Source organism: Lottia gigantea (genome assembly GCF_000327385.1).
Source record: "Lottia gigantea unplaced genomic scaffold LOTGIsca_140, whole genome shotgun sequence".
NCBI lineage: Eukaryota > Metazoa > Mollusca > Gastropoda > Lottiidae > Lottia > Lottia gigantea.
This window is the reverse complement of record NW_008707618.1, coordinates 121,414-133,633: the sequence shown is the minus strand read 5'-3', so window position 1 is coordinate 133,633 and position 12,220 is coordinate 121,414. Positions and strand designations below refer to the sequence as shown.

At 31.5% G+C, this 12,220-nt stretch overlaps 2 protein-coding genes across 2 annotated transcripts; one reads left to right on the top strand and one right to left on the bottom strand.

The window, feature by feature from the left end:
- Positions 1-4,824: 4,824 nt before the first annotated feature.
- On the top strand, positions 4,825-7,319 carry LOTGIDRAFT_139776 (hypothetical protein; the record flags this gene model as incomplete). Its single annotated transcript, XM_009049873.1, has 6 exons — positions 4,825-4,996; positions 5,340-5,488; positions 5,782-5,907; positions 6,256-6,385; positions 6,629-6,803; positions 7,085-7,319. 6 exons carry the CDS (start codon positions 4,825-4,827, stop codon positions 7,317-7,319), a joined length of 987 nt encoding a protein of 328 aa, XP_009048121.1.
- Positions 7,320-11,803: 4,484 nt separating this feature from the next.
- LOTGIDRAFT_139793 (hypothetical protein) lies at positions 11,804-12,220 on the bottom strand (the record flags this gene model as incomplete). The annotated part of the gene is made up of 1 exon (XM_009049872.1): positions 11,804-12,220. The coding sequence occupies one exon, from the start codon at positions 12,218-12,220 to the stop codon at positions 11,804-11,806; it is 417 nt and encodes a 138-aa protein (XP_009048120.1).

Sequence of the window (12,220 nt, the reverse complement as noted above, 5' to 3'; positions counted from 1 at the left end):
TATTTCCAAATATGGTTCAGTGTTACGAAACGCTGGACAGTTTTGAGCAAAGCAAATACTTTTGAAATAATTGAAAGTAACAGGATATAAAGATTTATTTTTATGTGCCAATGTTTACTTGAACTTTAAACTTTCACTGACTTCTACAGTTATTACCTTGTATAAAAAAAACTCAAGTAGATTACAAAGAATGCACTGTGTGATAATTTAAAATTTGATAAGATAAATATATATTGCATGGCACAGTTAGTGTGAAGTATCAGTGAATGCTATGTTAAGTTATGGGTAAACATGACAATAGGCTAACAAATTGGCAAGTGTCCAAAGCAATTCAATTTTATCAGAAAAATGGATACTGGTGGTTGGTTTTCATATGATTTGACACAACCAACCAAACCCAAAACTGATTTCACACACACACACACACACACACACACACACACACAGACAGGCCAATGACTGAAATCAATAACCCCTGAAGTTCAAATAAATTAGTTTACACTACCTGAAGCAAAAAATGGGGCTGCTGTAGGTTGGGCTTATGAAGACGAGCAATACCATGCAGTTTGCAATGTAGAATTCTTTCTAGGCTTGGACTGCTAACTCAGTAAGTCACAGCAGCTCCTAAAAGAACAGTTAAGAATGCTTATAGAGATATGATAATAAAACGTCAGATATTGTCCAATGGTTTAAATGGTGAAATAAGCTTCATATTTCCATACAATGGTCTTATTTAATGAGACCAAAAAGTTGCAGAAGAGTATGAGAGAGTTGAATTAAATAGATAAAATATATGGTGATGAAATTCAAGTTATTAAGTCATTAAATGAAGTTGTTTATTTTTGAAGAGTGGAGGGTTTGAAGACATGATACAGACTGTTGATTGTTAGAATGTATATTATACTTGTACCATGATCTACTAGTCACCAGCCCCTTGTTCTTCATCTTAATAAGTATAATATACTTCTTACATGTATTCTTATTACATCTTCTATATTATTTACTATCAGCAACAAAATAGGTCAAAGCTTTATGTTGAATTATTTGTATAATGTCAAGGTTATAAGGGTATTTAAGGGGTAAAGAGTACATAATCAAATACATTTCACCATCTTGCCAAAACTGTTTTATTTGCATTTTTAGATATGTTTCAACAATCTTAAAAACTTCATTGTTTGCTGGTAACTCAAGTTTAAAAACTGAAAAGGTTATTACAGATGAGATAAGATAAAAACTTTATGGTACATGAGGACTTACATTTATATACAGATAGCATAGCCTCATTTACACCAGACTGTAGATCTGGACCAGGCCACAATAAATACATTAAGTAAACAGAAAACGGTTCTCTTTTTTACAGAAACTTTTGAAGCTTTTGTGTATAACTCTTCATAAAGAAGATTAAATGAGTCCATGTACCTGTAAATGTTTTTGTGGTCATGATTCCATTTTTATGTCTGTAGAATGGAAAAGTGTCAAATCTTTAAAAACAATATACAGTCCTATATGATACAAGTTGAATACCGGTATGTTAAAGATTGCTTGACAGAAGAAAATTATCAAAACAGTGTATTGTAGTTTTTACAGTCAAAGCAAAAGTTCTGCAGGAATCCAACCAAGACAGAACAATTTAAGGTTAATGTGTCATGATTCTAATTCAAATTCTGTTGTTGTAATTTCAGAGCCATTTCAATCAGTCGCCCTGCCCAGTTTACAGAGTTAAAGAAAAAATTACAAGAAATGTATCAAGTTGAATTGAATATTTTTTATACCCAAACTTTTGGAGAGGTAAGCCGATGTATTCTTTATTTTCCTGCATGCTAAAATTTGTTGCCGACATGCTCAAAAGACACACTTAACTACATGGTCAAATTTTCCTTTTGTGCCATTTGAAACTATGGTATAGTCCCAACTTTATCTGGTTAGGCTTCCAGAAATGTTAAAAATCAAGCCACCAAACTAACAGAAACCACCAACCTCACTAAACTAACAACTCACTAGATAAACTGAACTGTCAGCTCACTAGATAAACTAAACAGTCAGCTCACTAGATAAACTAAACAGTCAGCTCACTAGATAAACTAAACAGTCAGCTCACTAGATAAACTGAACTGTCAGCTCACTAGATAAACTAAACAGTCAGCTCACTAGATAAACTAAACAGTCAGCTCACTAGATAAACTAAACAGTCAGCTCACTAGATAAACTAAACAGTCAGCTCACTAGATAAACTGAACTGTCAGCTCACTAGATAAACTGAACTGTCAGCTCACTAGATAAACTGAACTGTCAGCTCACTAGATAAACTGAACTGTCAGCTCACTAGATAAACTGAACTGTCAGCTCACTAGATAAACTGAACTGTCAGCTCACTAGATAAACTGAACTGTCAGCTCACTAGATAAGAAAAAACAGGAGCACATCAAATCTAAAGTGAGGGCCCATCAGAATAATGGAAACTTGTAGCTCCTCTAAACCAATAGCTCACGAGTTCGACAAAAATTTTTAACCTCTCAAGACCATGATCCCCACCAGAACTCTGCAACCTAAATCAGCAGCCCCACTTTTCCAGCAATCCAAACAGACCAAAATAAAACTTCTAAACCAACAGTCCCACAACTCCACAAGACCAGAAAACTCACAGAAACAGAGGACTGCATCCCCTCTATTACTGAGAAGTGTTGGGTTAGAAATTTGCTAATTTAGAAGGGATATGTGAGTTTCATCCCTATACAAAAAAAACAAGTGTTTTTTATGACAGTTTATCATTCTGAATACATTGATTATATTTTGTTTTCAGCTGTTTGTACCACTAACAAGTCAGAAAGATATAGAGTGTGCTATACAGTTGTTAGATCAGACTGAGAAAGCCTGTAGTTTACGACTATATCTTACTCAACCTGCCTCTTTCAAAACACACAACACCCACAATAACCCACCTTATAATAATAATAATAATAATAGAACTAGTTCAACTATTCAGAATCACAATACTGTAAGTTTTTAACCTTTTGTTCTAAATATTGCTCATTTGTGTGCAGCCTGCTTCAGTAGAGCTCTCATCGTACTAAGATACAGGACCAGTCGTGGACAATTTCAGACATGGTTGTAGATGAAAGTAGATGGTTTACCGAGTCCTTTTACTAATATGTGCATCCCTTTTTGTTCGACTTCAAATTCTCTTCTTTATCATTTAATGTAAGGTTCTGCAGCAAGTATGACCAATAAATTCTAGAGCAAATCTAGATGATATGAGTTTTTACATTTCTTAGAATATGTGACAAATAAAGTACTAGCTCAGTATGACAAGATTACCAGTATTAGATTTATAAAAAGCAGGCATTTAAAACAGGCAAGTTTAAGTCTGAGCTTTTAATGATATACAGGCTATATTTAAAATCTTAGATTATATCCTAGTCAGAATGGGATTGTAATGAAAAACTGAATATCAGAAAGTTATTATTTGTTTTTCAGGGCCGTCCATCACCCAGCCCTCCACCTGGTTTTATACCATCACATGACAATCATGTGAATGAAAATCATATGACTTCATTCAATGAAGGTGGTAAATTTATACCAGAACCTCCTAATGAAGGGGTAAGATGATTTTATAATTTATTAACTTTAGACCAGTATATACTACTGCAATCTGTCAGTCTCATTTCATTTAGTGTTTGTTTTTGTGATTGAAAAATCAAAACTAACAAAAAGAGATTGTAAAAAGGTTTTTAATTAAGGTGCAAATTGATGCTATCAGTGTTTTGGACAATTTAGAAAACCTCTTTACAATCTCTTTAACAAAAACAGAACACACATACAGATGGAGACAGTCCCACTTTTAATAACTAAAGTTGAACATTTTAATTTCAGAATTTATTACAGAGACATCCAAGCCGTGGATCTATTAATAGTAATTCTTCCTTAGAAAGTAGTTATTTTAGTGGACAGTAAGTATTAATAAAAATAATTCAGTGTTATAATATGATATATTTAACTTATAAGATATTTTATGAATTAGGGTCAAGATAGTCATTTCCTGTGTCATGGGCTGACCGAAAATTCCTTTGATTACACACTGCATGGCATTGCCCATTTTCATTAGTCCAATCAAGAGCAGAAGGGATAAGGTCAAACTTTGATTCTTTTCTTTCAGCAGTAACAATGAGACGTTTCCACTACGTAGAAGAGATTCTAGAAGAAGTGTTCTATCAGACAGTGCCAAAGATGATCGTAAGTTTGGGACTTTTCTTTCAAATGTCTTTCAAATAGCTTAATCATAAGACATAATCTTTTGACAGAGAAGCGGGGTTCTGAATTATAAATTGCTTGCATGCTACCCTAGAAGTTTTGGGTTCAACCTCTAGCATGTACTGAGGTAATAACTTCTAATTTTACCATCTGGTTTTTTACCATTCAGTGATAGCACCTTTCATTTGCTTCTAATATTAATCTTCATAATTTCTATCAGGTTCATAAAAACTATTTTACTCAATATTTTATAGTTGTGTTATTTTTATTTCCAGCCAATAGAAAGCCATATGGTACATTTCCAAGAGGTGGTGAAAGTAATGCTCACATGACACAAGGAGATGGTAAGTTGTGTTATTGACTCTATCAAAAAACTCTGCAGTATAGCCATATATATGTGAAGGTGTTAAGAACTGTAATATCATGTGTAGTGAATCTAAAATCATTAGTATTCTTTATAGCTAATTTGATGTGACAGGACTTCTTACCTGTTATTTACATTTTTCAGGTCGTCAGACGTTTCCAAGGTATCATAACTCTCGTCCAGAGTTAGACTCCATGTCTCTTACATCGTTCATGTCACGGAACAGTGAAGGTACGTTGAGTACATGTAGCAGTACTGGTAGCAGGAGTAGTGGTTTGTTTAGTGATCTAGATGTTGATTCACCTGGCGGCCATCTTAAAAAACGTAACAGTGATATAGAAAGTCCTACCATGTACAGTCTATCTGGACCTCACTTCTCTAAATGTAAGTAACTTATTTTTAAATCACCAGTAGAGTTTTTTCCAACTTAACTTGTATCTCATTACAATGATTATATGATGAAATGGAAGATATATCACAAGAAAATTCAATTTTTTGCCATTAGACAAACAATTGTGAATTAAGTGATGATTTTAATATCTTACAGTTTTGTTATTATCTATTACTAACAATACAATGGAGGTGTTAACACTATAATAATCTCCATACTAAGGTCTCCAAGCTACAATTGGATCTTATTTTTGTCAAAATCTGTCTGCTTAAAAGCATTGTATCTGCTTCTAGTATGTTTTGATATTTTCAATATTTAATTTGTGTTAAATTTCAGCTCCCCGAGCCCCTACTAATTGGCAGAAAGGTCAGTTATTAGGAACAGGAGCGTTTGGTGAGGTCTATAAATGTTATGACCTAGATACAGGACAGGAATTTGCTGTTAAAATGGTGCAACTTGGTAATTTAAATGCTGAAACATCGAAGGTTAGTTCTTAATTAGTTACATATATATATATATATATATATCATAATGAGTGATATAGGTGGATTTTTCATCTTGATTACCTGGTCAGTGATGTGTTTCATAGGTTTCACTACAGAAATGTGTCTTTGTGAATGGTACAATAAACTCTGAATGATACCTGTAGAAATCAAAAACCACTGACAATTGGGAACAAAAAAGAGCAGGCTAGTGTTGCTGTCCTGGAAATATTATCCATTGCACAGTTTGTAAAGATAACGTCCCATTTCATGTCATTTTGAATTTTATTTGACAGGAAGTAAGAGCTCTAGAGAATGAATTACAGTTATTACGTAATTTTCAACATGAGAGAATAGTTCAATATTTTGGTTGTCAGAATGAAGCAACTATATTGTCTATATTTATTGAATATATGCCAGGGGTAAGTAACTCTCTCTAGAATGAAGAATGATGTTTTTTTAATTGTTCCAACCACATATTTTTACCAATTGAAATGGACTCTATGATATAATGTACAATGATTATAAACTTATTTCTCTCTTGGTATCTTCTATTAGGGCGATGCTATGAAAGTTTAGTGTTTCGGTGGGTTTTTCTCATGGTAAATGAGCAAAATCAATTTTGTGAAAGTCGTAGATTGTAACTCAGACTAAGGATATTCTTTATGTTTTGTTTTTTTTAAGGACACCACAATGTTAACCTAAAATTTTGACTTATTATGTATATAATGTATATAATGAAATAAATTGATTTGATTGTTTATTAACAGGGTTCAGTGAAAGATTTAATCCATGATATAGGGAGTCTACAAGAATCTATAGTGAAAAAATATACAAGGCAAATGTTACTAGGCTTAGCTTATTTACATAAAAATGTTATTGTTCATCGTGATATCAAAGGTATCGTCAAATTTATTAAATTATAGTGCTCTTTAGACTGGCCTCTAGTCATTATTATTATTATTATTTTTCTTTTTGTTTTGGTATCTAATTGTACTGATGTTTGGATCTAAATCGAATCTTAAAAGGCTTGTTGATAATGTCTAGCCTTGAGGTTTTTAAATTCCTCTCGTTGGACATACCTAACTAACCTTGACTACTTTTCCAGAAAACAATCTGGCTAACTTTTTAATTCTATTCTAGCTGCTAATGTGTTACGTGATACTCAAGGCAATGTGAAACTAGGTGATTTTGGTGCTTCAAAAAGACTTCAAACTATTCGTAATTCTACTGGGTTAAAAACAGCAGTAGGAACTCCTCATTGGATGGCTCCAGAAGTTATAAATGGGGAAGGTTATGGTAGAAAAGCTGATATCTGGTAATTTTTTTGTTTTATTTTAAACTCTGGGTGAAAGTTTTCCAGGAGTCTCCAAACTGATGATAAAACACTGATGTGGGGAAATACTGTAAGGCTTCAGGGCACTATGTTTTCAAGAATAAGATTTTTTATCCATGAAGAGAATTAATATCCATGTTACACGCATTGAACCCTAATCACTACAACTCATTCCACTCTACCAGAAGTCAACCCCTATCCTTCATCTACCAGTCATTCATACTACATGCTAATCATTTCTTTCAATATATTTATATTTATAGGAGTGTGGGTTGTTCAATAGTTGAAATGCTCTCTACCAAACCACCATTTTATGAATATGAACCTTTTGCTGCCATGTTTCAAATTGTTCAGTGCAAGCATCCAAAATATGAACTTCCACCTACAGTCTCAAATCTAGCCAAGGAATTTTTGGCGCACACGTTTCAACGAACTCAAATTGACAGACCTTCTGCAGAGGATCTTTTAAAACATAGATTTACGCATGAAGGAACGTAATGTTAAAAGTGGACAAGTGACGTGTAAATTTATAACGATTACAAAAATCCAATTTACTACATAGCTTATATATATCTATGCAATTATGAGTGTTTAAGTTATATGCAAAACCGTTTTGTGTAAGTGAAATTTTCATAGAAATTGAAAATCAGCCTAGTGTTTTCAGGTTCCTTATTCAAAGAGTTATGTACCTCAGACACAAAGGAAAGTGTTTTGCTGCCTAAAGATCAAATTGAGTGTTAATCTTTGATTGTGTTCAATGTTTTGTGTTGTTACATCATTTCAAAGAAGATCCTTATCTTCTTTTTGCATCCAAGAAATATGAAGCATTGGAGTACGCCATAACCTCAAGAATTCAGCTTAAACAATGCAAGTCAAATTGATGTAGATTAAAATCAGACACAAGTGATGAAGAGTGTGCTCACAATTTGGAACACTTGATATCATTTTTCAATCAGGTTTGTCAACTTGTTAAGCTTCCAATTATGTTCCTGAATGGGACTAAGTAACTGTATAGAATAGTTTGGAAAGGATTACAGAACAATAGGGTGTGTTTGTTTGATTGGTTGATTAGTATTCTGTTCTCAAGAATGTGTGGCCACAGAAATCTCGAGTTAAACTTGATGTATTAGGCAAGATGAGTGTGTTTGATTGGTTTGTAAGGACAGTGTTCACTGCTACAGAAGTGTTAGGCATTGTGTCTTCAAAGGAATGGTTTGTAATAAAGCATGTGACAAGGACGTGGTCTATTGGCTCATTTGTTCTACCAGTGTCTAAAATATTGGAATAATGAGTGTATCAGATAAAGATAAGTTCAATATATATACAGGATCTGTGTTGGTATGGTGTGTAGAGTATGTAATCTACTTAAGACAAGAACAAAACTTTTTTTCACAATTCTGAAATGCTGTGGAGGTTTATTTTTGTTGTTAATTACAATTTTTGAACAAATGATATTGGAATACTGGTTGTATAACTGCAAATGTTTTTCATCTTCTATTAAAAAATTACAGATATTAATCACAATCTTAAAAAAATATATTGGATAACAATACTACCTTACAATAAAGTGGACTGGGTTATGTTTTTGTTTTGAGTTGTACCTAGATGTATACAAACTTTGGTGGATTAAAGCAGTAGCAATATTCTCTCAACTTGAAGAAATACTGTTGATAATAAACAAGTAATTTTCCATACTTCAAGTACCTCTTGATAGAGATGCCAAACCTGCCAGTAATTCTTTATTTCTATATATCAAACCTATTGACTCCAATTATGAATAATTTTGTCTAAATGCAGTTTATAGGTTGACTTCAATAGAAGAATTCCACAAGTTATGTAAACAAAATAGAAGAAATGTGTTTACTTGTAAAAGCTGTAAACATGTTTGAACTGCTACAATGACCTCAAAATATCTTTAAATACTTCCTAGTTTAAGATACTTGTTTTTAATAGTGCTGTTTGTTTCTCTGTTATGTTTTTTTAATTGTTTATTTTTAAATGAACAAAGGAATAGACTCTGACTGTGATTTCTCTGTGGCTTAATAAAGTGCTAAATTTACAGACCTGGATTTCTAACAGCTCAATGTTATCTAACTATTACATGGACTTCTATGATTTACCATGCTTTGGCTCAATATTTTTTAAGAACAGCAATGACCAATTGATTGAGCTTATCATATGTTTCAGATACAGTGTTCAATACAATAGAAAATTATTATATATATGCGTTAATGTTTCAATTGAAATTATTTGTTTTATTCCCAAAATCAAAATGTATGTTATATGATCAGAAAAAGATTAAAATAGAAATTGACTAAAAGATATCTGAAATATATTTGGACCATAGTTTTTGTTTCTTATGGGCTAATGCCTTAAATAATAATTAATGAAACTTTGTTTTAAATCAGTGTATAATGTTTAGAACACATACAAATTGTCAGAATATTGAGCTCCACAGAACCAGGTCTGTTAGAAAGTAAAATTACTTGTAATAATATATATTTTATAAATAATTATAATAATCAAATTATATTCATGTACATAATCTTTATATCATTTATTATATATATATATATTATTATTATTCTTTATTTTGCTGAATTTATGGTCATCTTTTTATCATTTATTAGAGTGTTACAACAAGTATCCTAATTTTGACACTGATTTTAAGACTTCTGATTGGCTGTTTACAATGATATTGATGTATCGAATATCTTGAAATCTCTAAATATATATATGAAATAAGAATGTTATGGCAAAGAAAGTAGATTTCCATTTGACATTATTTTGTTGAAATAAACTAAACAGTTTGCAAGGAAATCTGAATTACGACCACCACTGTGTTTGTTGTTTTAGATATAATGTGATTCTTTATTAACAGAACTAAAAAGGAATGAAGCATAAATTTATTATTTGAAAGCATAATATTTCTTATTATCTTTTAGCAAGAATCATAATATTTTCAATCTTGTTTTACTTTATCAGGTTTTTAATATAGTAAAAGAAAGGGGCCCAATGACTTGGTCATGCATTTTTAAGCAATTCAAGAAATTATAGCATCCCCATTTATGAAAGCTTTGATACACCTTCAGACATTCATACCATCATTAAGCAGCCACCTATGCGATGCTATATATACAATTTGTTTGGCTACTTTTATAAAAATTAAATCTAATAAATTAAATTCTTCCAGTGTTAGCCATTGCAGACTATTGAACATTTATGAAAGCAAAATTAGGATAGCTAATTAACAGCTTATCAAGTGCCCTGTATCAGGGTACAATTCCTCAATATTTTAACTGGAATGGGGTAATAAACTATCTGTACCGTCCATAAATTAGCGTCTTACTTCAACATTTGCCTTCTGTTTTCTGAATAGTTATGCACAGTGCAATTAGATCTTTTAATAGAATAATTGTAAATAAATTTTTCATTTTTATTGTAAATAAAACTATTTTTAATATAAATTTGAAATACCGGTTAAAAACAGAGACATTATTGACAGGTAGATGACAGAAAATTTCTTGATCTCTACATTTTAGGATTATTTTTCTTATGATGAAAGTTTCTTGATTTCAGTTAATGGTTTTAATAGAACAAAATTACTGCATTTTTTTTTATCATATTTTCATTATTGAAGAAAACTAATTATGTACAAGCATAATAGAAATAATTGATTAACTGTGTTACAGTAATGAGTGAAGATTATTAGATTATACAAAGCTGTTTGTTTCTGACAGTTTGAAACACACTATATTTTCAAATTAAATCAGAAAAAAGAAGTTTGCTATTTTTTTTTAGAGATATACTGCTGTTAATGTAATTTTTTTTTATTATCATTTACCATGATCAATGTTGTGATCAAAAAGTAAAGTTTTCAGAGAAAACATGTAATGATTGATATGTGTGATATTCTGTTAAATAGTGCTGTCCTAGGGATAGTTGTCTTAATATTTTGAATATTCCAGCTTTATTTTACCACTATCCTTACCACCTTTCAGATAAGAAATCAGATGTCTAATCCTTCTACAATTGATCAAATGTTTCCAGTGTGATAACTGATGATATAATAATATCTGTCATATTAATTGGGAGTTAATTTCTAACACCCTGAAATTAACAATATTCTAGGTTTCCAAAGTATATCTTAGTTGTATTCTATATGAAGGAACCCAACTTGTTTTTTCCTGAAATTGATACAGATAACTGATAACTTTAAACTTTATGAAAATATGACACTTAACTGCTCTCTTATTTTGAGATGCTATCAAATGTAGGTAGATAACGGAATATTCATGCCAATTCCATGTCTTTAATAATCAAAGAGAATATTTTCTATTTCTCTTGTATCCATACATTGATCATGTATTTCCTTTATCTACTATGATTGCTCAGAAACAGAGCAAACATTAAATTGACTGTGTTAGTTTCTGCATAATCTATTATTTAAAAAAAGTTTGTCCTAGACTGGGTTTCTATTGAAACAATTGTCTTCACTGTGTTGATATTTCATATTTCATTATACAGTTCACTCCCTTTATTGCAGTACAAATAAAAATTCAATAAAAAATTATAAAACTATTCAGTTTGTTTTCTGTTTAACAGATTCTTCTTGGCAGGTGTAGTGTACAGTGTAGACACCTGTCATTTCTATCTCAAATGATCCAGCAAATGGTTAATGGATTTTTTTCACATCTGTTTACCTCATAGATTTATTAGCTGGTGGTTGGTGGACTTATGGGTTATGATTAGAATTCTTATTCCAAACATGGAAACAAAGACATTCTATCCAAATATAGGCATCTTATTTAAGATATTATACCTTTAATTTTTCAATTTCTATCAAATCTGTATCGAAATTGAATACAATTTATACAACCCAATAATATGACTTGATGGATGATCATTGACATGAAACCAACTTAATCCAGATGATTATTAATATGGAACCAAGGACATTCTGTAAAATTTTCTACATAGTATCACAATTTTGCACTATCCATATTATTTTCCTTGTGTCCCAATTTAGCGAAAATAACTTGAAAGGCAAAACCACGATCATTTTCATACTTAAATTCAACATTTTCAAATCCATGCATTTCTAATGCTGCCATGTAACGCACTGGATCTGGGTTTCCAGATTGCAGGAAGCCACCTTTCTTTATTTCTTTCAGTGCATTCAAATTCAGAGCAGTTACCATTTGTGATCCTGGTTTCATTACGCGAACAATTTCCTGTACCGCTCTGTCCAAATCAGGCCAAAAATAGTAACAATTAGTATGAAAGACTCTATCAAAATAGTCATTGTCAAAAGACATATGTTCTACAGAACTTATAACAACTTCAACTTTCTTCCCATTGATCAGATCTTTACAATGTTTCTCACATTCCTGTACCAT